Source organism: Balaenoptera acutorostrata, chromosome 15 (genome assembly GCF_949987535.1).
Source record: "Balaenoptera acutorostrata chromosome 15, mBalAcu1.1, whole genome shotgun sequence".
NCBI lineage: Eukaryota > Metazoa > Chordata > Mammalia > Artiodactyla > Balaenopteridae > Balaenoptera > Balaenoptera acutorostrata.
The window spans coordinates 22,526,563-22,554,281 of NC_080078.1; the positions used below are offsets into that span (position 1 = coordinate 22,526,563).

Sequence of the window (27,719 nt, forward strand, 5' to 3'; positions counted from 1 at the left end):
TATTTTGTTATGGTAGTCCAAACTGACTGGTAAAATACTCAAGTAAAAATACAGAGGAGGCTGGGAAATATAATCCAGCTCTGAGTCCAAAAGTGGAGAATACTATGAATTCATGTAGCACAATAGATAAGTTTTCTGTATAGCAAGTTTCTGAATTGTATAAAAATTCATTTCTAAAATCCCAGCATCATCTGTAAAGATGTTTTAATCATTTTCTCATCAGTTTGATACAATTAGCTCAATTGTGGAGGGGTCTCCACACATTAAGAAGGAATATCAAGGACTGAAAACATTGAGAGGAGTGGTTTTTATCTATCTATAGTGTATGACCATCAACATGTAATGATCAATTAATAATAACAAAAACTATTATAGCTATTATTGCTAACATTTCTTGAGGGCTGCAAGGCATGTGCTAAGCATGGATGTATTGCAAATAATTTGTTCCTAATTGTAGTTAAAATGCTGAAGACTGTCATTCATTAGCTTTTGTATAAATTAGAGCATATTCAAATTATCCCTATAATAACATATTTTTTCACAGTCTTGTGTTTGAGGATAAGTGGGCAGTTAGATCTAGTGGTCCCAGTAGTTGAATGTAAATTTCTCTATGCCACCAGGAATTACCTGCAGCACATGAGGATAAACTTGCTGGTGTACTGTTAAGAGGAGTGATTACAAATTAATTTAGTGTTCTACTTCAACATAAAATTGAGGAGTTGCTGCTCTTGGTAGTGGTGATATTCGTTATTGTTTTGGTCTAAATCTGTATTTTACCCGTGGTATATCTGTTAAGAGTATAAGCTTTGGAAGGAATTAAACTAGTTCAAATCCTGGCTCTAACATCTACACATCATGTTGCTTTGGATAAAGTTACTCAGCCTCCCTTTCTTCCATTATAAAATGTTGATAATAATAGTTCCTAACTCTTGGAATTTTCGTGAAGATTAAATGAGTTAATGTTCATTCAGTGATTAGAATGGGGCATGGCACATAGTAAAGGGCCTAGTACATGTCATATATTATTATCATTTCTACTGTTATTATTTCTAAAATATGGTATGTATGTGAATATTATCCAACAAGAATTTTCAGGTAGAGAAAAGTTGGAAAACATTGTTCTAGTCTCCAAATAGGAACCATGTTTGTTTAGTATAGTGGGTCTTATAAGAAAGCTATTTTTAGATAATGATGATGGCTGTTTCTTTCCCTGTAGCATCTGTAATCAGTACAGCATGGTTGCAGACAAAGTCAGTGAGATTCCTGTCAACACTGGGGAGCTAGTATTCCTCATTCAATTCTTAAAGAAATCCAGCGATGTCACCGTGTTCAAACTGAGGCGGCAACTTAGAGATGCAGCTGAACGGCTAGAGTTCCTGATGGACTATGCAGACTTGCCCCGTAAGTCCAATGTCATGTGTGTACATGCAACTGTATGTGTATATTTATATTTTTAGGGATAAGGAGCCAGGGGAAGGAGAGTTAGCAATTCTACCACTAAATATCAGTATCGGGAGAGCTACTTTTCAAGTGTGTCCATATAGTAGAGGCACTAATTCCACACTCTTATCCACCGGAATTTGAATCAAAGAGAATCTTACTGTTAGACAAAAAGAAGAAATATCTAGGGACTTGACTTGTTCTTAGATGCCTGTCTTTGCATCTTGTGCCTGGTGTTTCTGGAAAAGTCACTTTCAAATGCAGAGTCCTTTTATAAGTGGGTAGGTTGCATTCATCTATAATCTAAATACAATCCCACCTTTGAGGAGGCCAGGACACTTTCCTTCATGCTCCTGCATATATTAAAAGGAAGGAAATGATCAGGGCCCCTTCAAGGCTTATTGAGCCAAGTTAGGACTCAGTAAGGACCTAACTTTGTAAGGACCAGGTTCTGAAGGAAAAACTAATATGCCCTCTACAAGCCAAATTTCAGAGCCTTTTTCCGTCTGGAAATAACTGTGACTTACCTGGTGTTCACAGTGTTTAGGGGGGATGGTTATGGAAGGTAGAGATAGGGACTGGGAGTGAAAAGTGGTCCACCATAACCATCCACCTGCACATTCATGAGCTGTGCTCTTGACCATGTGAACACACACTGGACTCTCTCACTGTGGTCTCTGCCTCCTAAATTCCCAAGGGTACAGAGGGAACCCAGGGCATTTTAACTGACCAGAGCCATAAAATGGGTAGAGCATCTGGCACTGATATTATCACTGACCTTTAACTAAAAGGGAGACTGAAACTCAGATGAGGTGAAATAGTTTAAAGAATAGTACTGAACTTCAACCTAGGTTTCTACTCAGACCTAGCCTGGGAAGATAATGAAGCACAGTGGTTAGAACATAGGCTTTGGAGTTGGTTAGACTTAGACCTGGGTTTGAAATCTGCTCTGCTGTCTCTTACTGGTGTGACCTTGACCACTTGGCTTAACTTTGTTTCCCATCTGTAAAAACGAGGATGATAATACCGTCTACCTTCTAGCCTGGCCTGTGGAAAGTGTTCAATAAATGTTGGCTATCATTCATCAATAATGGGCCCATTCATTAATTGCCACCCCCATACTCACTTCTGTTGACCTCTTGTTCTGCTGAATTAATTCCCTGCGAGTTGACCTATGCTGAGCATTGTCCTAGAACAGACTGTGTGTGTTTTGCAGAAGAGGATATCAAACTGAACAGTACTCTGTTCCTCTGGCCAGACCAGATTGAAGATATCTTTGAAAACAGCCGAAACCTTCTCCTTAGCAAGAGGGATCAGGCAGAGATGGACCTCATTAAAAGGTACAGGGAAAGTCTGAGGTTGTTTTGATATTGATATTTGATATCATTTAGAAATGATACCCAGCTTCATAACATGCTACATGTTCCTGGTTCTGTCTAGAGCCACCCCACCCAGCAGTGCGTGGGTGAAGTCTCAAGACAATTGGTGGAGAAGGAATTTCCTTTTGTTTCCCATTGAAGTATGTTCTCTTTAAGCCTGCTTCACTGTAGTGATGCCGGCCAATGCCTTCTCTCCCTGCCTTGAACAATTGGAATTTAGTGGTGCAGAAAGAAAAACACAAAAATAGTAACATGTAATAATAGCCTCACAATAATAATAGCAAAATTGTCAGCCTTACATTGGAGACTACAGATATGTGAGATATCAAGATAGGATAATAAAGGCATGGTTGGAGGCTGAGAAATTGCCTGTTTTGCAGCTGGTCTCGTTCAGTGCTAATGTGCCTGTAATCATTTATTCATTGAGTATTTATTATGGATTTTTACTATGTGCTATGCTCTATTCTAGACACATAAGTGTGTTTGACTGCTAAATAAATATTTTAATGCAGTGACAAAGAAAATATTGCACACTGAAAAAGTCAGACAATATCAAGTGAAGTGGGCCAAGTACCACGTATATGGTAAAGACACACCTGTGTGCATGTGCACGCGCACACACACAAACACACACATCCCAGCTTGTAACACTTTGTTTAGGAACTGCAGATTCATACCAGTTACCATCCCCATCACACGTGAAACTCCCACTACCCAACTTTAGGTTCCATAATCCCTGCAAATACTCAGGAGAAAGGAAAAGGGTAGATAAAAGCAGGGATTTCTACACAGAATGGGAGTTTGGGCTGAAGGATAAACCCACTTAGTTGCTACCTTCAAAATATGACTTAGGTCTGTTGCCCAGAAAAACAACAACAACAACAAAAGATGTGTGTGTGCGAGTATTTGTTTTTTCCTACAGCCTTCTCCTTCCTCTACCTAAATGGCTACTGTCCCCAGAACCCAGAATTTAGCCCAATGAGTAGAACTGATTTCTTTTAACTAATAGATTTTTATTTTTAGAACAGTTTTAGGTTCACAAAAAAATTGAGCACAAAGTATAGGATCCCCCTATACCCCCTCACCCCTTACACACAGCCTCCCCCATGGAACTGAGTTTTGATGCCTCACCAAGAAGCAGACATTTTGTAAGTTAGATGAAAAGCAGCAAATTTCTTCATCTTTTTGAGCCTCAGTGTCCTCATCTGGAAAATGGGATAGTAGAACCAATCTCAGATCATCTCATTTTATGAGAGGTGTCATTGTATTGAAGGATGAAATGAAATGGTCTGAAGTGGCGCCTAGGTGGTGTCCAGCACATGACAGGCATTCAAGAGTGGTCAGCTTCTTTTGCACTTAAACAATGACTTCTTTGGGGAGAAAATGCTTCTTAACTTCCAAACCACTACCTTGTGAGTGTACTTCTAGAACATTACTCTAAGACCATTTACAGTAACTGTTGAAGTTAAGAGGAGTGAGGGGTGTCTCCTGAAGAAATGGGAACAAGTGTCATTTATGATGAGAGGAGAGTGCCAAGCTTCTTCTTGGAGGGGCAACTCTAGCTTGACCCCATCAACTGGTCCCTGAGCTCTCAACCACAGAGCTCAACAGAGGAGCAGCTCTAGGGGATGCCTGCAGCCCTGGGCTCAGCCCTCTCTTTGGTGAAGTCTTAAACTTGCTGTCCATCATTATTGCATAAATCCTGAGAAAAACCTTTGAGGAGGGCTTAACAATATTCATTTATTCATTCATCTTCTGTGGAAACAATCCCATTCCCTCTCTAAGAGACTTGACCTTATTTTTCCAGCCCACGATAATTTTTTGGCTTCAATGCTTATTTTTCTCCACTTGCTGTCCCCACTCCCTCTCCCAGTTTCTTTTCCACCTTTCCTCTGTCCACTCCATGCCTGGTTGGCTGATACCTGCAGTCTGTAGCCTCTGGCTCCCGTGTCTATTGGATCCAGACAGGGCCAGGCCAGTGGAGAGCACTCAGGAGGTTAGAGAGGGACTGCTGGGCTTCTTCCCCTCTCCCTCCCTGCTTGTTTCTGGGGCTCTGGCCGGTAGCTGCCTCCCTCCTGGATGACAGTTCTTGCTTCTCCGTGGTTCCAGTTCTCATTGTCCCCTCGGCCCTAGGGATCATAATGGCTTCCCTCTGAGGCTAGTCTCTGGGTGCTTCACTCTCCCCTCTTTGTTCCTTTAACCCTACCCACATCTCACCTCTGTAAGTAGTCCCTTAATTAAAGTCTCTTTCTTTGAACATCAGAGTGAATTCTATTTCCTGCCAGAATTCTGACCAATCCACCATTTTAAAATTCTTGCATTATTCTCCCATAGACTCCAGGTGGTCCCACAAATAGAACTCAATTTACTTAACTGAATTTCCTGAGTATCTACTATTTACTAATGACATACATTTATATATGTATATATTATGGACATGAAAGCACTTTAGAAACTGTAATGTGCTAAGCAATTATAAAAAATTTAAAACAGTACAAACTGTCAGTTATAAACAGTACAAACTGTCAGTTATGTTACAGGGATGTAATGCACAGCACAAGGAATAGAGTCAATATTTTATAATAACTTTGTATGGTGTATAATCTATAAAAATATCAAATCACTGTGTTATACACCTGAGACCAATATATCAATAATATTGTTAGTCAACTATACTTCAATAAAATTTAAAAAAAGAAATTTAAAACAATAATAATCATAATATTTTATAATAATCACTGAGTTTGTGTACTATTTCCCTCTGGGAAGAATTCAAGAATGCTTTTATCAGAGATTTATCTTTGTGTGTGTGTCTGTGTTTGGAGCCTCAAGAAGAATCTTAACGATGTGAAAAGGCACCCAGCAGCACCTAACTGTGTAGATAACAGGAGAATCACCTTTCCCCTCATTTTGTTCCACTCAGTGGTAGGTTCCACGGGCTTGGAAGTGACCTGGAATATATATGACAGACATCTCAGGAATGTGAGCTGCTCTTTGCCATAAGAGTACATCTTCTGGGAAGAAAGAAAGTTGCCTTAGGGGGAGTACCCAGATTGTGTTCTGGGATCCAGATAGAGCACAGTGCCTTGCAAATAGCAGGTGCTTACTCTTTTGATGAATGAATGAATGAGTGAATGAATGAGACTTTTTTCCAGTAAGGATATTCTCTAAAATTAATACCTACCAGAGTCTAAAATCAGAGATTATTACAAAACAAAAATCTGAGAATAAGCAGGCTGTCTTTCATAGCACTTACGTTCTCTATCTCTGAATCCTTAAGACTTTGGTGAAAAACAATCAGGGGAAGGAGAGGGTGGCAGTGGCCACCTTGCCCAGTTTCCTCTTGGGGTCCTGTCTCCATTCCTCTTCTCTGAGGATACAGAGAACAAAAGGGGCATGGGAGATGGAAGATAAAGCAGATAAATATGGAAGTTCTATGAAGGAAAAGAACAGGGAAACAGAGCACAGTGATTGCATTCAATGGGCAAGTCAGGGAAGGGCTCATGTAAATAAGACTTGAAGGATGAGAAGGATCCCATTAAGGGAAAATGTGGGGAGGGAGAGAGTAGAAGGGGGTCCTGTCCAGGTATCGAGCATAGAGTGAGCAATGGCTCCACCGTGGGAATACCTTTGCCTAAGAAGGAGAGTAGCTATAAAAGGAGGCTGAAGAGTTAGAGGAGCACATCCTTGAAGTCATGGTAATGAGTTTGGGTTCCTTATTAAGTATGGTAGAAAGTCACTGATGGTTTTTAATCTGGGTACCAAAATGATCTAATTAATTTTTTCTTTTTATGGTTTGTTTACTTGAATCAGAATTCAAAAATGTCTACAGCATTACAATTGGTTTACATGTCTCTTAGATTTCCTTTTATCTGTAGGTCCCCCCTCCATCTCCTTTGGTTTTTTCCTTGTAACTTATTTATTAAAGAAACCAAGTCTTTTGTCCCCCAGATCTAGACTTTCCTGATTGCACCTCTGTGGTGTCATTTAATATGTTCCTCTGTCCTCTGTATTTCCTATAAAATTTTAATAACTGATTTAAATCCTGTTACTAATCTTTGTCCCTGATCTCCTGTGCTAATAGGTAGCAAAGAAAATTTAAGTTTGTCTGTGAGCAAGAGTACTGCATGCAAATATGAGGAAAAAGAAAACGGAGTCAGCCATATTAATATCAGATAGAGTCAAAGTCAAGGCAAAAACATTAGTGATTCAAACATGGTTACTTAGGTGGGTGAAATAATGTTAAAGCAGTCATCAACCCTTTTATATCAAATAATTAATTAAAAATAAATGAAGTGAAACTTGAATAAGGAGGTAATGGAAGTAAATAATTAAGAACCTTAATTTGTTGGATATGTATCAAACCTTCTACTCTACAATGGAAAAAACTATTCTTAAATGCCCTTAGGGGGCTTCCCTGGTGGCGCGGTGGTTGAGAATCTGCCTGTCAATGCAGGGGACACGGGTTCGAGCCGTGGTCTGGGAAGATCCCACATGCCACGGAGCAAATAGGCCCGTGAGCCACAACTACTGAGCCTGCGCGTCTAGAGCCTGTGCTCCGCAACAAGAGAGGCCACGACAGTGAGAGGCCCGCGCACCGTGATGAAGAGTGGCCCCCGCTTGCCGCAGCTAGAGAAAGCCCTTGCACAGAAACGAAGACCCAACACAGCCAAAAATAAATAAATAAATAAATAAATTTAAAAAAAAAATGTCCTTAGGGGACTTCCCTGGTGGCGCAGTGGTTAAGAATCTGCCTGCCAATGCAGGAACATGGGTTCGATCCCTGGTCCAGGGATATCCCACATGCTGTGGAACAACTAAGCTTGTGCACCACAGCTACTGAGCCTGCGCTCTACAGCCTGCAAGCCACAACTACTGAGCTCGTGTGCCACAACTACTGAAGCCCGCATGCTAGAACCCGTGCTTTGCAACAAGGGAAGCCACTGCAATGAGAAGCCTGCGCACTGCAACGAAGAGTAGTCCCTGCTCGCCGTAACTAGAGAAAGCCCGCACGTGGCAACGAAGACCCAACACAGCCAAAAATAAATAAATAAATAAATAAATTTATTTAAAAAAATGTCCTTAGGACATTCACAAAAATTGACCATATTTTAGGAACCCCTTCCCAAGAAAAAATATTTAAAGAAGCAGAAACGATATTGACCATACTCTGTTATAATAGTGTGTATTAGTTATCTATTTCTGCATGACAAATCATTCTGAAAAATAGCAACTTAAAACATCAAACATTCATTATCTCACAGTTTCTGTGGGTCAGAAATCTAGGTGCAGCTTAGCAGTATACCTCTGGCTCAAGGTCTCTTATGAAGTTGCAGTCAGAATGTCAGCCAAGGCTGCAGTCTCATCTTAGGGCTCAACTGGGTGAGGATCTACATCCAGGCTCACTCACATGATTGTTAGTAGGATTCAGCTCCTCGTATGCTGTTGGCCAGAAACTTCCCTCTATTCCTTGCTATATGGACCTCTCCATAGAGTAGCTCATAACATGGCAGCTGGCTTCCTTCAGAGAGAGAGAAAGAGAGAGAGAGAGGGAGAGAGACAGAGAGAAAGTCACAGTCTTTTTGTAACCTAATCTTGGGAGTAACATCCCATCACTTTTGCCATATTCTTTGTTAGAAGTGAGTTACTAGGTCTATCCCAACTCAAAAGGAGACAGTTACAGAAGGATATGAAGTACCAGGAGGTGTGGCTCTTTGGGGACCTTACCAGAGGCTGCTTACCACACAGTGCAATTAGAAATAAAACCCAAATCAAACCATTGAAAATTAACTCTCTTAAATTACTTTTAAGAAAAAAAGAACATAAAAACTGCCATAACAGAATTAAGTGTTCTTAAGATAATAGCCAAATTTATGGTATGTTACTCTAGCTGTTCTGAATGGCAAATCCCCTTATTCATTCAATGAGTATTGACTGTTTTATGCCAGACACTCTTCTAAGTGCTGGAGATACAAAAAGGCATTAAGGAGGTTAAAACTGCATTGATAGAGTTTAAATTCTAGTGAACGAGACTAAACATTTTTATAGTGATTATTATGTACCAGACTTAATTCTGAGCATTTTGTATATGTTAGCTTATTAAATACTAAAGTAGATACTTTATCATACATCCCTGTTTTCTTTAGCTGAGGCATACAGAGGTTAAAGGACTTGACCAAGGTCACATAGCTACTGTGTTGCAATGTAGGGATTTGAACCTAACCTGTCCAGCTCTAGAACCTGTCCATTTAACACTGTGTTAATCTACCTCGTTAGGAAAAGGGAGAAGTAAATTTGAGAACTGCTTTGTTGATAATATGGATGAAGTAGATAAATCTCTGGAAGAGTCTTCCCTGATCACTCTAGCTAAAGTAGCCCTTCACTTGCATCCACTAGTCACTCTGCCCTGTTCTATTTTCTTCAGAACATTTATCACTATCAGAAATATCTTATTTCATTTTTATCTGTGTATGGATTTATCCATCCATCCATCTGTCCATCCATTCATCCATTCATTCATTCATGCATATATGTTTACTGTCTGGGTTTCCCCAAACTAAAATACAAGCTCCATGAGGGTAGGGAGCTTCATAGTGTACTTCACAAATACATTCCTGATGCCTAGAGCAGTTCTTGATATTAAGCACTTAATAATTAATGCCTAATGGATAAATGAATAATATGTATATACATAAATTTTATACATGTCTATATTATATAGCATATGTACTATAATATATATTTTTAATATATACCTCTATGAGAAACATCTGGAAATATTTAACCACCATAGGTTCAAAGCAGCTGTCTCTGGGAGGTGGGATTACAAATTATATATAATAACATGTATTTATAAGTTTTACATACATTGTATCAGAAGATCAAAGATCAAATTCTCCCTAGGCTTGAATTGGGTGAGCAGTGCTGATAAATGGAAAGTCCAAATGTGATTGGGCTGTCTTTACTTTCAGATGCTCAGAATTTGAGGCAAAACTTGAGGGCTACAACAAGGAACTGGAAGGTTTTAGGAAACGTGAAGTGATGACTACAGAAGAAATGAAGAACAATGTTGAAAAGCTTAATGAGCTTTCAAAGAATCTAGATCAAGCACTGGTGGAATTTGAGGTTTGGGGTCTTGGGATGGGGACTTATGACCGTACTGCTCTGTTGGTTCTGGCCCTTGGTTTTGTGTTTTCCTAACATCACCTGTCAGGTGGATAGTATTAGTTGATTGACCAGTTCTTTCATTGGTGCTTTCAACTACCTTTTTCCACACCCCTACATTATACCAGCTTTTTTGTTAGTCACTGAGTACACAAAGAAGAATTATAATGGAATAATTGCTCACATGTGTTGAGCGTGTATTATGTGCACAATGTGCAAAGGACTTCATATGTGATATTATCACTTAATATCCATAATAAACCTTTGTGGTAGGTACTGTATCTTCACTTATCCCTGTTTAAAATGGGAGAACTAAGTCTTGGAGAAGCTAAGTAACTTGCCCTGAAGTTCACTAGTAAGTTCTTTAATCATTAAAGTTCTTACCTTTGAGGCAATTCAGCACAAGAAGGCAACATTGTGTTAACAGTTTCATATGTACTTTAACTAAAGTATATATGAAAATTGGGAAAATGGGGATATGGATATGATACAGTTGGAGCCAAGGTGATGGAGCAAGTGGCAAATTATCATAAGTTTCCCCCAGCTAGATCTCAGCTGCTATGGCCCTCAGAGGTAGCACAGGGACATTCCTGCTTGAGTTCATGCCTTATTTTCCTGTCTTACTCTCCAGATGAACATGCATCTTCCTCAACTTGGTTTTCAAAGCACTGGGGAACTTGCCATGGTGGCTTCTAGGGTTCAGGAGAACCACCCACCCAATAAACAGCATCCCCTTTTGCCCTGCAGTTGATCAATAAGGAGGAGGAGCTGTTGGAAAAGGAGAAGAGTACCTTCCCTCTTCTACAAACCGTGATGACCAACAAAGTGCCTTACGAGCAGCTGTGGGTGACAGCCTATGAGTTTAGCATCAAGTCGGAGGAATGGATGAATGGTATACCGCATTCTCACTCTGCTGGGGCAGGATAGCGATGGGGTAGCAGATTCAACCCAGCCAGTTCTGAAATAAGATTGGGACCTCAGATTCTGGCTGTACTTTTTATCATATTCTCAAACTCTGGATTAAGGCAACCATAGTTAAATTTTTCTGATGTGATAATGATGGAAGGTGGGGATCAAAGCGCCAGATCTATTGCTAGGGTAAAATAGAATAGGCAGCCACCCACAGCCACGGGTTGGGTAGTGACTCAGAGAGGCAGGTGGTGGGAGAATAAGGTGGCAGTTCCCCTATTACGCTGATGCAAGAAAGGCCAGAGTGCCATAGATATCTGTAAACTACCTCTTTTACTATAGATCCTGGACACTAGAGAGAGGTTGAGGCGGTAGAGTCAACAGGACTTAATGATTGATCTGATATGGGGCAGGGGGCAGAGAGGGAGAGGCAAGCATCTAGGGTGAATACCAGATTATTAGCTCAGGAAGTCTGGTGGATAATGCCATCACTGAATAAGAGAAATGACAGATCTGTTGGGAAAAAACCATCAGCTTGAATACACTGAGTTAGGTGTCTGCAAACATCCAAATGGGAATATTAATTAGCAGTTCAGTATATCAGTCTGGATTAAAGTTATAGTGGGGGTGGGATTTATGTTGGGGAATAATTGATATGTAAGAGTACAATTAAAAACCATCAATGACATCGCCTGGGAAGAGTATTTAGGAGCAGAGGACAAAATCTGAGACCTCCAGGGTTGAGCCTTTAGCTTATTTCCAGTGCTTCAATATTTTTTAAAAATTAATTAATTAATTAATTAATTTTTGGCTGCATTGGGTCTTCGTTGTTCCGCGCGGGCTTTTCTCTAGTTGCGGCGAGCGGGGGCTACTCTTTGTTGCGGTGCGTGGGCTTCTCATTGCGGTGGCTTCTCTTGTTGCAGAGCACGGGCTCTAGGCACGCAGGCTTCAGTAGTTGTGGCACATGGGCTGGGCTCAGTAGTTGTGGCTCGTGGGCTCTAGAGTGCAGGCTCAGTAGTTGTGGTGTACAGGCTTAATTGTTCCACAGCATGTGGAATCTCCCCGGATCAGGGCTCGAACCCATGTCCCCTGCATTGGCAGGTGGATTCTTAACCACTGCGCCACCAGGGAAGTCCAGTGCTTCGATATTATAAGAACAACTGTGATGAACATCTTTGTTGCCAATTTTCAGTATACAATAATGATCATTTTCTTAGGATAATTTACCAAAAGTGAAACGGCTAGATCAAAGGGATATAATAAAAATTATTAGGATTTTAGAAAATGCTTTTGTTATTGGTATTGCCTTCCAGAAAATTACATGTTTTAATTTATTATTCTTCTAGCAGTATTTGAGGGCCCATTCCTCATACCCTCAACAAACTTGGGAAGTAATAGGTTTAAGAACTTTTTTTGCTCATTTTATGTTTAAAGTGGTATTTTCTTTTTCACAACTTTTAAGTGTGCTTTTTCATTATTAAAGAGCATTCCTGGGAGAAAAAAAAAAAAAAAAAAAAGCATTCCTGGGACTTCCCTGGCGGTCCAGTGGTTAAGAGTCTGCACTTCCACTGCAGGGAGTGAGGCACAGGTTCCATCCCTGGCTGGGGATCTAAGATCCTGCATGCCACGCAGCCAAAAAAAAAAAAAAAACATTGGTCAGTTGAATTCCTTACTTTATAAAAGGCTATTCATTTGCTCTCCCACTTTTTCTCTATTACTAAACCACCTTATTTAAATAATTTTCCATTTTGAATAATATTTTTATTGATGCTTTTTATTTTTTGAAGTACTCGATCATATCTATACATTTAGAATATTTGACCTTATTTATCACTTTCACACCCCTTTTAAAATTCACTTTTCTGTGTTGACTAGCACCTCCAAATTAAACAGTAGTTAATAATGGCACCTTTGTCTTATTCCTGATTTTAATGGGAATTCTTCCAGAGTGTCACCTTTATTTATTTATTTATTTTGGATTTTTTTGATGTGGACCATTTTTAAAGTCTCTTTTGAATTTGTTACAATATTGCTTCTGTTTTATGTTTTGGTTTTTTGGCCCTGAGGCATGTGGGATCTTATCTCCCCTACCAGGGATCGAATCCTCATCCCCTGCATTGGAAGGCAAAGTCTTAACCACTGGACCGCCAGGGAAGTCTCCAGAGTGTCATCTTTAAACATGATGCTTTTTGTTGGTTGAGGCACAAAATAGTTCTGGTGTTAAGGAAGTATTTATAATTTAGCAAGTCTTTTTGTTGGAAAGAGACAATGTATTTTAAATTTTTTATATTTTATTTTTTAAATTCATATACAGTAAAAATGATATTTTTGACACACAGTTCTATGAATTTTAACATATGTATTGATTCACCACAATCAGAAAATGGAACAGTTCCATGACTTCAATAAACTTCCTTGTACTACCCCTTCATAATCACACTCTCCCTACACCTGGCAACTATTGATCTCTTCATTGTTACTATAGTTTTGTCTTTTTGAGACTGTCATATAACTTCAATCTCTTTTTCAAATTTTATTATGACTATTACAGTGCCTTTGTCTTTATATCTTTTACATAAAATTTGTGAATCAGCTTATTTATATATATAAGAAACCTGCTGGAATTTTGCTTGGAAATGTGTTAAATCAATTTGGAAAGAACTGACATCTTTAATTGAATCATCCAATCCATGGACATTGTACATCTAATTATTTTGCTCTTCTTTGACTTCTTTTTGTCAGTGTTTTGTAGGTTTTAGCGTACAGATCCTATATGTGTTTTGTTAAATTTATATGTATTTCTTTTTATAGAGCTATATGTTTTTAAATTTCAGTTTCTAATTGGTCATTGCTAGTGTATATTAAAACAGTTGGGGTTGGGGGAGGGGGTTTGCCCATTTTTAAATTAAGTTTGTTTTCTTACTGTTGAGTTTTAAGAGTTCTTTATATATTTTGGACAGCAATCCTTTATCAGATATGTCTTTTGCAATTTTTTCTACTAGTCTTTGGCCTGTCTTTTCAGTCTTTTGACAGTGTCTTTCACAAAGCAGAAGTTTTTAATTTTAATAAAGTCTAGTTTGTCATTTCTTTCATAGATCATGCCTTTAGCATTATATCTAAAAATTTATCACCAAACCCAAGGTCATCGAGATTTTGCTGCTATGTTATCGTCTAGAAGTTTTATAGTTTTGCATTTTACATTTACATGTAAATGATCCATCTTGATTAATGGATCCATTTTGATTAATTTTTGATTAATTTTTGTCAAGGATGTACAGTCTCCATCTACATTCATTTTTTTTTTTTTTTTGGCTGCATTGGGTCTTCGTTGCTGCATGTGGGCTTTCTCTAGATGTGGTGAGTGGGGGCTTCTCTTCATTGTGGTGTGCGGGCTTCTCATTGCGGTGGCTTCCCTTGTTGTGGAGCACAGACTCTAGGCACGTGGGCTTCAGTAGTTGTGGTGCCCAGGCTCAGTAGGTGCAGCATGTGGGCCCTAGAGCACAGGCTCAGTAGTTGTGGCACACGGGCTTTGTTGCTCCATGGCATGTGGGATCCTCCTGGACCAGGGATCGAACCCGTGTCCCCTGCATTGGCAGGCAGATTCTCAACCACTGAGACACCAGGGAAGTCCCTCTACATTCATTTTTTTGCATGTGGATATCCAGTTGTTCTAAAACTATTTGTTGCAAAGTTTCATTTCTCCATTGTATTGCCTTTGCTTCTTTGTGAAAGATCAGTCGACTATTGTGGATCTTATTTCTGGGCTCTCTATTCTGTTCCATTGACCTATATGTCTATTCTTTTGCCAGTACCACATTTGATTATTGTAACTATGTGGTAAGTCTTGAAGCTGGATAATGTCAGTCCCCCAACTTTATTCTTCTCCTTTAATATTATATTGGCTATTCTGGGTCTTTAATGTCTCCATATAAACTTTAGAATCAGTTTGTCAGTATCTAAAAAAAACTTGTTGGGATTTTGATTGGGATTGTGTTGAATCTGTAGATCAAGTTGGAAAGAACTGACATCTTGACAATATTGAATCTTCTTATCCATGAACATTAAATTTTTCTCCATTTATTTTCTTCTTTGATTTCTTTCATTAGAGTTTTATAGTTTTCCTTATATAGACATTGTACATATTTTGTTAGATTTACACCTAAGTATTTCAATTTTGGGGGTGCTAATGTAAATGGATATGTTTTTAATTTCAAATCCACTGTTCATTAATAATATATAGGAAAGCAATTAATTTTTGTGTATTAACCATGTAAACTGCAACCTTGCTATAATTGTGAATTAGTTTCAGGAGGTTTCTTTTTGCTGTTGGTTCTTTCATATTTTCTATGTAGGTGATCATGTCATCTGCAAACAAAGTTTTATGTCTTCTTTCCCAGTCTGTATACCTTTTATTTCCTATTCTTGTCATATTGCATTATCTAGGACTACCACAAAATGCTGTTGAAAAAGGAGTGGTGAGAGGGAACATTCTTGCTGTGTTCCTGATCTTAGCAGGAAAGATTCTAGTTTCCTACCATTAAGTATGATATTAGCTGTAGGTTTTTGTAGATGTTCTTTATCAGGTTGAGGAATTTCTCCTCTATCCCTTATTTGCTGAGAGTTTTTATTATGAATGGGTATTGGATTTTTTCAGATGCTTTTTCTGAAACTATTGATATGATCATGTGATTTTTCTTCAATTGCCTGTTGATGTGATGAATTTTATTAATTGATTTTCAAACACTGAAACAACTTTACATGCGAGGAATAAGTCCCAATTGATTGTGGTGTATAATTTTATATATATGTTAATGTATAATATATATATAGGTGGATTCAATTTGCTAGCATTTTGTTGAGGATTCTTGCATCTATGTTCATGAGAGATACTGGTCTTTAGTTTTCTTTTCTTGTAATGTCTTTGTCTGGTTTTGGTATTAGGATAGTGCTGGCCTCATAGAATGAGTTAGGAAGTATTTCTGCTTCTGTCTCCTGGAAGAGATTGTACAAAAATTGGTATTTTTCCTTTCTTAAATGTTTGGCAGAATTCACCATCATCTGGGCCTGATGCTTTCTGTTTTGGAAAGTTATTAATTATTGATTCAATTTCTTAAATAAATATAGGCCAATTCAGATTGTTTGTTTCTCCTTGTGTGAATTTTGGCAAATTGTATCTTTCAAGGAATTGGTCTGTTTAATCTAGGTTATCAAATTTGTGATCAGGGCTTCCCTGGTGGCGCAGTGGTTGAGAATCTGCCTGCTAATGCAGGGGACACGGGTTCGAGCCCTGGTCTGGGAAGATCCCACATGCCGCAGAGCGGCTGGGCCCGTGAGCCACAATTACTGAGCCTGCGCGTCTGGAGCCTGTGCTCCGCAACAAGAGAGGCCGTGACAGTGAGAGGCCCGCGCACCGTGATGAAGAGTGGCCCCCGCTTGCCACAACTAGAGAAAGCCCTAGCACAGAAACGAAGACCCAACATAGCAATCAATCAATCAATCAATCAATTAATCAATAAAAAAATAAATCTTTAAAAAAAAAAAAAAAGAAGGCTTTTAAAAAAAAAAAAAAATTTGTGATCATAGAGTATTTCATGGTCTTCTTTTATTATCCTTTTAATGTGCATGAGATGTGCAATGATGTCTCCTCTTTCATTTCTGATGTCAGTGATTTGTGTCTTTTCTTTTTTCTTTGTTAGCCTAGCTAGCTATTTATCAATTTTATTGATCTTTTAAAAGAACCAGGTTTTCGTTTTAATATTTCTTTTCTTCTGCTTACTTTGGATTTATTTTTAAAAAATAAATTTATTTATTTATTTATTTTTGGCTGCGTTGGGTCTTCGTTGCTGTGCGCGGGCTTTCTCTAGTTGCGGCGAGTGGGGGCTACTCTTTCGTTGTGGTGCACAGGCTTCTCATTGTGGTGGCTTCTCTTGTTGCGGAGCACAGGCTCTAGGTGCGCGGGCTTTAGTAGTTGTGGCACACGGGCTCGGTAGTTGTGGCTCGCGGGCTCTAGAGTGCAGGCTCAGTAGTTGTGGCACATGGGCTTAGTTGCTCCGCAGCATGTGGGATCTTCCTGGACCAGGACTCGAACCCGTGTCCCCTGCACTGGCAGGCAGATTCTTAACACTGCGCCGCCAGGGAAGCCCTTACTTTGGATTTAATATGCTCTTTTTTAATAGTTTCCTGAAGTGAAAGCATAGATTATTGATTTTAGGTCTTTTCTAATATATATATTCAATGCTATAAATTTCCCTCTAAATACTTCTTTCCCTATATCCCACAACTTTTAAAAAATTTATTTTATTGGTGTATAGATGATTTACAATGTTATGTTAATTTCTGCTGTACAGCAAAGTGATTCAGTTATATATAACATTCTTTTTCATATTCTTTTCCATTATGGTTTATTACAGGATATTGAATATAGTTCCCTGTGCTATACAGTAGGACCTTGTTGTTTATCTATTCTATGTATAATAGTTTGCATCTGTTAATCCCAAACTCCCAATCCATCCCTCCCTCACCACCCTCCCCCATGGCGACCACAAGTCTGTTCTCTATGTCTGTGAGTCTGTTTCTGTTTTGTAGATAAGTTCATTTGTGTCATATTTTAGATTCTACATATAAGTGATATCATGGGGTATTTGTCTTTCTCTTTGTGACTTACTTCATTTACTATGATAATCTCTAGGTCCATCCATACTGCTGCAAATTACATTATTTCATTCTTTTTTATGGCTGAGTAATATTGCATTGTGTATATGTACCACATCTTCTTTACCCATTCATCTGTTGATGGACATGTAGGTTGTTTCCATGTCTTGGCTATTGTGAATACTGCTGCTATGAACAGGGGGGTGCATGTATCTTTTTCAAAATTAATTAGTTAATTAATTAATTATTTTGGCTGCTTTGGGTCTTCGTTGCTGTGCACGGGCTTTCTCTAGTTGCAGCAAGCAGGGGTTACTCTTTGTTGCGGTGCGCGGGCTTCTCATTGTGGTGGTTTCTGTTGTTGCAGAGCATGGGCTCTAGGCACGCGGGCTTCAGTAGTTGTGTCACATGGGCTCAGTAGTTGTGGCTCGTGGCCTCTAGCGCGCAGCCTCAGTAGTTGTGATGCACAGGCTTAGTTGCTCTGCCGCATGTGGAATCTTCCCGGACCAGGGCTAGAACCTGTGTCCCCTGCATCGGCAGGTGGATTCTTAACCACTGCGCTACCAGGGAAGCCTTGCGTGTATCTTTTTGAATTATAGTTTTGTCTGGATATATGCCCAGGAATGGGATTGCTGGATCATATGACAACTCTATTTTAAGTTTTTTGAGGAGTCTCCATACTGTTTTCCATAGTGGCTGCCCCAGTTTACATTCCCACCAACAGTGTAGGTGGGTTCCCTTTTCTCCAGCATTTATTATTTGTAGATTTTTTTAATGATAGCCATTCTGATCAGTGAGGTGGTACCTCATCGTAGTTTTGATTTGCAGTCCTCTAATAATTAGCTATATTGAGCATCTTTTTTTTTAAAACGATTTATTTATTTATTTATTTTTGGTCGCTTTGGGTCTTCATTGCTGCGTGCGGGCCTTCTCTAGTTGCATTGAGCAGGGGCTACTCTTCGTGCGCGGGCTTCTCACTGCAGTGGTGGCTTCTCTTGTTGCGGAGCACGGGCTCTAGGTGTGCAGGCTTCAGTAGTTGCAGCACGCGGGCTCAGTGGCTCACGGGCTCTAGAGCGCAGGCTCAGCAGCTGTGGCGCACAGACTTAGTTGCTCTGTGGCATGTGGGATCTTCCTGGACCAGGGCTCTAACTTGTGTCCCCTGCATCAGAAGGTGGATTCTTAACCACTGCGCCACCAGGGAAGTCCCTACTGAGCATCTTTTCATGTGCTTTTTGGCCGTGTGTATGTCTTCTTTGGAGAAATATCTATTTAGTGCTTCTGCCCATTTTTTGATTGGGTTGTTTGGTTTTTTGTTTTTGAGTTGTATGAGCTGCTTGTATGTTTTGGAAATTAAGCCCTTGTCAGTCATTCATTTTGATTATGGTTTCCCTTGCTATACAAAAGCTTGTAAGTTTGATTAGGTCCCATTTGTTTATTTTTGCTTTTATTTCTATTGCCTTGGGAGACTGACCTAAGAAAACATTGGTACGATTTCTGTCAGAGAATGTTTTGCCTATGTTCTCTTCTAGGAGTTTTATGGTGTCATGTCTTATATTAAGCCTTTAATCCATTTTGAGTTTATTTTTGTGTATGGTGTGAGGGTGTGTTCTAACTTCATTGATTTACATGTGGCTGTCCAACTTTTCCAACACCACTTGCTGAAGTGACTGTCTTTTTTTCCATTGTATATTCTTGCCTCCTTTGTTGAAGATAAATTGACTGTAGGTGTGCGGGTTTATTTCTGGGCTATCTATTCTGTTACATTCCATATGTCTGTTTCTGTGCCAATAATCATGCTGTTTTCATTACTGAAGCTTTGTAGTATTGTCTGACGTCTGGGAGGGTTATGCCTCTTGCTTTGTTCTTTCCCTCAGGATTGCTTTGGCAATTCTGGGTCTTTTATGGTTCTATATAAATTTCAAGATTATTTGTTCTAGTTCTGTGAAAAAAGTCATGGGTAATTTGATAGGGATCACGTTAAATCTATAGATTGCTTTGGGTAGTATGGCCATTTTAACAGTATTAATTCTTCCAGTCTAAGAGCATGGGATATCTTTCCATTTCTTTGGATCATCTTCAGTTTCCTTTATTAATGTTTTATAGTTCTCAGTCTCTTACCTCCTTTCTCAGGTTTATTCCTACGTACAGTAAGTCCCCTGCATACGAATGAGCTGCGTTCTGAGAGCACGTTCGTAAATCCAATTTGTTTGTAAGTCCAACAAAGTTAGCCTAAGTACCCAACTAACACAATCGGCTATATAGTACTGTACTGTAATAGGTTTATAATACTTTTCACACAAATAATACATAACAAACAAACACAGAAAACAAAGAAAACATTTTTAATCTTACAGTACAGTACCTTGAAAAGTACAGTAGTACAGTAAAACAGCTGGCATACAGGGGCTGACATCGAGTGAACAGGCAAGAAGAGTTACTGACTAGAGGAGGGAGAGGAGGTGGGAGATGGTAGAGCTGAAGGATCATCAGCAATAGGAGATGGCGGGCAAGCTACAGTTTCACTCACGCCTGACGTTGATGGCACAGGTTCTGGTTCCTTGCTGGATTCAATTCTATCTACCCACTTTAAAAAATGATCCAGTGATACTGTACTGCTGTACTCTATACAGTACTGTACAGTAAAGTACACAAAAGCACAACCAGTTGTAGAAGATGCATGCACGTGACAGTATATGCCAGACACATGAACTAACTTACGTGATTGGACATGCAAATGCACATTCTCATCTTTGAAAGTTTGCAACTTGAAGGTTCGTATGTAGGGGACTTACTGTATTTTATTTTTTTGGATGGGATTTTTTTTTTTTTTTTTTTAATTTTATAGCTACTTTATTTATTTATTTTTGGCTGTGTTGGGTCTTCGGTTCGTGCGAGGGCTTTCTCTGGTTACGGCAAGTGGGGGCCACTCTTCATCGCGGTGCGGGGACCACTCTTCATCGCGGTGCGCGGGCCTTTCACTATCGCGGCCCCTCCCGTTGCGGGGCACAGGCTCCAGACGCGCAGGCTCAGTAGTTGTGGCTCACGGGCCCAGCTGCTCCGTGGCATGTGGGATCTTCCCAGACCAGGGCTCGAACCCGTGTCCCCTGCATTAGCAGGCAGATTCTCAACCACTGCGCCACCAGGGAAGCCCTGGATGGGATTTTAAAAAGGATTTTTTTTTACATTCCCTTCCTGATATTTCATTGTTAGTGTAAAGAAATGCAACCAATTTCTGTATGTTAATCTTGTATCCTGCTACCTTGCTGAATTCGTTTATCAGTTCTAGTAGTTTTTGAGTGGAATCCTCAGGGTTTTCTATATAGAGTATCATGTCATCTGCATATAATGACAATTTTACCTCTTTCCTTCCAATCTGGATACCTTTTATTTCTTTTTCTTGTCTGATTCCTGTGCCTAGGACTTCCAATACTATGTTGAATAGAAGTGATGAGAGTGGGCATCTTTGTCTTCTTCTGGATTTTAGCAGGAATGCTTTCAGCTTTTCACCATTGAGTATTATATTGGCTGTGACATCCCACAGCTTTTGATGTTAATTTTTATTTTCATTTAGCTCAAAATGTTTTTAAATTTCTCTTGATATTTCTTCTTTGACTCATGTGTTATTAAGAAGTATGTAGCTTAATTTCCAAGTATTTTTGGATTTTTCCAGCTGTCTTTCTGTTAACTGAGTTATGAGAATAAAAATCCTTGCCTTGTTTCTGATCTTACGGAGAAAGTATTCCATCTTTCACCATTAAGTATAATGGGGTTTTTGCTTTTATTTTTTTAAACAACTTTTTATTTTTTTAAACCACTTTTTTTGTGTGATTAACATATAAAAAGCTGTACGTATTTAATATATACAAAAATGTAATGTTAGTGTAGGTTTTTATAGGGTGCCCTTTATCAGACTGAGGAAGTTCTCTTGTATTCCTAGTTTGTTTATAGATTTTTATCATGAATGGATATTGGATTTTGTCAAATGCTTTTGCTGCATCAATTTACATTATGTGATTTTCCTTCTTTCGACTGTTAATATGGTATATTACATTGCTTGATTTTCAAATATTAAATCAACCTTGCATTCCGCCAATAAACCCCACGTGGACATGGTGTATTATTCTTTTTATATATTGTATGGAAGTCATACATATTTCTTTTCTTCTTTTTAAAAAATTTTAATATTTTATTACTTAACAAAAAATATTAGGTTGATAAAGCATGTTATTAATTAATGAAGCTATATGAATGAATCTATTTTTAGTCTTGGCAGCCCTGAAAGAAAAGTGTTTTTGAGTTAATTAGCAAATCATAATGCAAGAGTTAATACTAATTTGAAATAACAAAGGGGAAGGAAGCAGCAGCATGGAAAAGCTGAATGTGAAAACCCAAATGCTAAAAGATACCTGTAAAAGAAAAGGAGAAGAGAATGAATGTTTTGGTGAAGTTTTTTTTTTTTTTATAAATGAGGTGTCATTTTCTGTTTTAAAGATAATCTATTTTTAAATAATTTCAAACTTACATAAAAGCTGTCAGAACTGTACAGTTAACTCCTATGTCCCTATTCATCCACATTCCCCAGTTGTTAATATTTCACAGCATTTGTGAAGCACGTTTTGATACTTCTATAATAGCATCTATAACTTATGCTAACAATTGATTCCCTAACTACTCTTGCATTGTATGCCAGGCAATATGTTAGCCACTTATCTCATGTAATTTTTACAGTCACCCTCCAAGGTATCCAGTATTACCCCTGTGTCACAGGTGAGACTGCTGAGGCTTAGAAAAGTTCAGTCAGTATCCCCAAGGCTTCAGTGGCTAAGTAGAGGTTTCAGACCCAACTCTAAAGCCTGTGCTTGTTCCAATATCCATACCATAGACACAATTCTAAATTCAGGGAATTAAAGGTACATGTGACTAACACTACTTGGTGATCTGACCTTTCCCTCACCCCATCTTTTCTATTTCAGGACCCCTCTTTTTACTGAATGCTGAGGAGATCGTGGAGGAAATAGGGAATATGTGGAGGACGATATATAAATTGACCAAGACCTTAGCTGACTTGCCTGCACCCAGGCGCTTAGCAGAGAATGTGAAAATCAAGATTGATAAATTCAAGCAGCACATTCCTATCCTCAGCATTTCCTGCAACCCAGGAATGAAAGACCGGCACTGGCAGCAGGTCCCTGTCACTGCCCCCCCCCCCCCCCCCCCCCCCCCCCCCCCGTCAGGCCAGCCCATCCCTGGTCCTGGTAGCCCTTTGGAAGGCAGGGACCATTAATGGGTCAAGCTTCTTCTTTCTAAAAGGAGAATCTACTTGAGGCCAAGAGAGTAGTAAAGGGGGTGATAGCCTTTTGAAGAAAGGGAATAACTTCCTGCCTCTCCACATAAACAGGCCGATCCTTTTCTTTGGGGACCCCATTGCTGGTGGTTGAGTATTTGTCCAGCCAGTGGCCACAAAGGCTCTCCTAATCTGCTTTCCTAAGCAAATGGCTGTTCAGCATCCTAAAAGGTGATGAGGGTGTTGAATTACAATGGGAGGGGCCTGGATTTGTTCCTTATCCTAGGCTACACAAAAGAGAAAGTCACATTTATCCCTGGGGGCTCCTAACAATGCCAGATGATTCCTACTTCAGCTTCCTCAACCAGTAGGCTATGTTCAGAAGTAATTTTGCACTCTTTCTTCAGCCCTTTGAGTCTATAAATGAGAATAATAAATATTCTCCCTAAAAATGATGGGATTTTTATAAGCAACCAAGTGTGAGGGTGATAAATGTAGTATGAATACTAAACAGAAGAAAGAAAACTCACTGTGTTTCTAAAATAATTGTCACATTCAAGAGCTAGCAATGGCCTTGAAACATCTTCTACCAGGGAATTGCTCTGTGTGGAGGTGGAGAAGAGACTGGCTCTCCGTAGGCAAATTCCTCTCTGACTGGGCCTGAAATTCCCTCTCCAGGAACCATGCACAAGACTGAGGACATTGTCTCTAGAAGTACTCAGTCTGAGAGCATAACCATTAGGAGTATTTTGATCTCCCTGGGACAACAGAGATCTTGATATGTGAGAGATTCAAGATTTTTTCCGTAGAGAGGAGCTGCTTTCAATTTTCCAGAAAGCCTTGAAATTCAAGACTTAAGCAAAGATGTAAAGAAGGCAGAACAAAGGTCATCTGGTAGACTTTGGGTCTTGAGCTGCCCCAGCAGAGGGGTCTGCACGGCGGCAGCTGCCCTCGCTTGGTACTCATAGGGTGCCTCTCCCTGCGGATCTAGCCTGACTAGAACTTTGACCATTTAGAGAGTTAGACAGGTGCCCTCCAGCAGTGCTAGGTCTCTCCATGAGATGACATTATAGAAAGTGCCCTCATCAATGGCATTTAAACGGTGCTCTGGGGGTGCTCAGAAAGCCATCCCCTCCATCTGGTGCTCCCCCTGTGATGACAGTATTCTCACACATGGGCACTTTAAAAATCCCAACCATTCCTAGACATTAATAATTCTCATTTATAGGCCACTTAGATGGACAGATTGGGGAAAAAAATTCCCTGGAATTAAAATAATAATAACAATAATAGCTAAAGTGTATTGAGTACCAACTTATACTGGGTACTGTTATATACTTTATGCGGATTCTCTCATTTCATCCTCCCAACAACCCTTTGAAGTAGGGACAATAAATTGTCATGTGGCCAGTGAGGGGTGGGGAAGAGAATTGGAATCTAGGTCTTTTTGACTCAGCCTTGATGTGTGAAAAGAGGGCAAGAAATATCAGGTCAGAGAGAGGGAGTGGACAGTAGGGGGCAGTGAGCTATAGATAAGAATGAAATATACTATATTCCACTTAGTATAGGCGAGAGGTAAGGTGGCTCCTGAGTAAAGAGCACCTACAGTGGGATCTCAATGGGCTAAACAGTTGAAGATAAGCACAGAAAGGACAAAGGCCACAAGATACCCTCAGGGTTGCCCCCACTCAGAGCCCATTTCTGCCTGTAGGTCACACAACAAGCCAGCCCAGTGATAGCCCCAGGCTTGGGGAAGCATTCTCAGTTCTAATGCCTAACTCAGGAGATCCCTGTGCACAGATTTGGCTCTGGCAGGGGGCTCTGTAGGCTAAACCACCTGTAGCTCTCAAGGCTACAAGATGGATCTTCTAGGGTCATGAGGTGGTTGTATTGAGATTTCTGACCATTTCCCAGAACTTAAGCAGGAAAGGCTAGTCTCCGTATTTGAGACATAGACTTTATTGCTACTGTGGTTTAAAACAGGATGGAACAAGGTAACACTGCACTGATATGTACCAAAGCTGGCCTTCTAGGACACTGCTGCCCGGTGGAAATATACTATGAACATATGTATAATTTTAAAGTTTCTAGTAGCCACATTTTTTAAAGTATAAACAAGGTGAAATAAATTGTATGAAGAGATTTAACCAAACATATCTAAATCATTATCAGTTCAATAAGTAATCAGTATAAAAATGTTAATGTGATCTTTTACATTACAGTTTTCATACTAAGTCTTCGAAATATGGTGTGCTTTTACCTACAGCACATTTTGATATGGACTAGATGCATTTCAAGTTCTCAGTAGCTACAAGGGGTTAGTGGCTACATATTGGACAGCATAACTTCGGTTTCTTAGAATTAGAAAACCAGATGCCTGTTAATCTCTATAGTTAACAAAAGCAATTTAAAAAATAAAACTACAGATCTCTGAGTCCTTCCATAGGCCAAGTATTTATTATGTCAAGTGCTTTACACAGTTATGTCATTTAATCCTAGAGATAGCTACTGTGTTGTTCTAAGCCATACTTGCAGGTATTAGAGAATAAATGAGAGCCCTGGGCCACCGGGAATAATTGTGCAGTTATGCTCTAGGGAATGCTATTTTTGTGCACTACAGTGGGAATTGTACTTTCTAGAGTTATGCAGTATATAATCTGCACAATTATACATAGAAGACCTGCAGGAAACACTAGCATATGATGGATGAGAGCTTTGGAGTCAGAATCAGATGCAAGTCCCAGTTCTGCAATGGCTATTATGCTCTATTAGCTAGATGATCATAAACTTAATTTCTTTGTCTCAGTTTCCTTGTATGTAAAATGGGAGTAATAATATACCAGTACCTTCCTCACCATGTTGGGAGAATGAAATAAGTACATAAAGCTCTTAAAACCAGCCTACCACATAATAAGCCCTCAATAAATGTTAATTACTTTTATTATTTCCATTACCTCAGTGGTCCTCCAGGTGACCTCAGAAGCCAGATTGGAATCTGTTTGAATTAGCTGGTTCACTCATGCTTTCACTCCACAAGTGCTTATTGATGCCTACTGCATATTAGGCCCTAGGGACACAGGGCTGAATAAGACAGAACATGATGTGACTTTCATGTCTCTTCCTGCTCTGACATTCTTTAGTCCTGCTGGAGCTGGACAGAGACAAAACTGGGCAGTAGGTGAGGTTTTTTACAGAGCCTCATTCCCGTTAACCCCTGTGCTCTTCTTGAGCACACATAACCCTCGTACTGCCCAGATCTCTCAGTCCCTGAGAAAGATGTTCAAAGCCATCAGAGACTTCATCAAAGGCCTTTCACAGGGATATTTGCACTTAAAAGATAAGGTTGGGGTAATATTTACACCAAAGGAATGGGCACAGGTGCTAACATTTCCAACAAGTTAGCACACTGGGTTAGAAAGGAAGATTTTGGTGGGGGAGTCCTTCCTCCTTCCCAACATCCTCAGATCACAGGATTTGGGAATCTGCCTGTCCCATTTACTCATGACTTCCTCCTTTTATTCAGCAAATGCTTACAGCAGCTTCTGTCATGGACCAGGTTTTGCACTCAGTCCTGGGAGCACAAAAACAAACCAGACCTGGTTGTGAGTCTGTAAGGTGCCCACAAGTTTGCATTATGCCAATTCCTGGTGGGAGAACAACCCCCAGCAAACCAGACACAACGCAGGGTGGACCCTAGGCCACCATCCAAAACCTTAGACCTGCGCTGTCCAATTCAGTAGCCACTAGCTACACGTAGCTATTTAAATATAAATTAAGTAAAATTAAATAAAATTTGAAAATCAGTTCCTCAGTCACACTAGCCACCTTTCCAGTGCTCAACAGCTGAATGTGACTGGTGGCTCCTGCACAAGACAGCACAGATAGAGACCATTTCAATCATCACAGAAAGTCTACTGGACAACACTACCTTGGACAATACACACTTGTTTTTCTCTTTGCAGATTAGTGAGATTGTCGGCTATGAAATAAAGCCCACTGAAACGACTTGCCTCTCAAATATGCTGGAATTTGGATTTGGCAAATTCATTGAAAAGTAAGGCTTCTCCCTTCAGAAAGTTTTTTCGTCAAAGTATCTATAAATTCTCACAGTTGTATGACTGAATGGCCTCATAGCAGGCTGCTTTTCTCATTCTGGTTTAGGGTAAACTCTACTTCAGCTGACTAGCTGCTGGTGAAGCTTTCATTTCCAGCTGCAGAGTTGATGTCAGATTATGACTAGAAAATTGAGTCAGAGATTTTATTTCAAAAAGAAATTTTTTAAAATAGTTCTCTGAACCTGAGCTCCAAGCCCAGCTCTCAGTGACTTTGGGCAAAACCATTTCACCTTTCTGGGCCTCAGTTTCTTCCTCTTTAAACAAACAACAACAACAAAGAGGAGTGGCTCTCTGAGCTCTAAAATTTCATGAAATATGGTCAAATGAGAGATCTCTTCACTTGCTTTCTCTCCTTCTCCAAATGCCCCTGGAGTTCATATGTGAGAATTTGTACTATTTGAACTGCTGTTTTTAGGACCAGAGGTTCTCAGGACCCTGTTTGTTTTTCCACACTTCCTTCAGGGTGATGCGTGGGGAGATGTGTTGCTAAGACCAGAGACCCTGTTAGGCAACTGGGTTTGGTTCTCACTCAACACATGAGGTTCTCAGACTGTGACCCCAGACCAGAGGCATCAGCATCACCTGGGAACTTGTTAGAAATGCACATTCTCAGGCCCTACCCCAATCTGCTGAATCAGAAATTCAGGGGATTGAAAGCTGAAATCTGGGTTTAAACAAATCCTCCATATCAGCGCTATCCAGTGCAGGAGCCACTAGCCACGTGTGGCTACTCAGCCTTTGAAATGTAGCTATTCTGAATTTGATGTGCTGAATGTGTAA

At 39.7% G+C, this 27,719-nt stretch overlaps 1 protein-coding gene across 1 annotated transcript in view; it reads left to right on the plus strand.

The window, feature by feature from the left end:
- Nucleotides 1-27,719, plus strand: part of DNAH3 (dynein axonemal heavy chain 3) — a 213,039-nt gene that overhangs the window by 47,869 nt on the left and 137,451 nt on the right. The window contains exons 15-20 of the mRNA XM_028168507.2: nucleotides 1,217-1,401; nucleotides 2,657-2,780; nucleotides 9,791-9,944; nucleotides 10,731-10,875; nucleotides 22,514-22,725; nucleotides 26,787-26,878. Of these exons, the coding sequence (XP_028024308.2) occupies nucleotides 1,217-1,401; nucleotides 2,657-2,780; nucleotides 9,791-9,944; nucleotides 10,731-10,875; nucleotides 22,514-22,725; nucleotides 26,787-26,878 (912 nt within the window). The remainder of the gene's footprint in view (nucleotides 1-1,216; nucleotides 1,402-2,656; nucleotides 2,781-9,790; nucleotides 9,945-10,730; nucleotides 10,876-22,513; nucleotides 22,726-26,786; nucleotides 26,879-27,719) is intronic.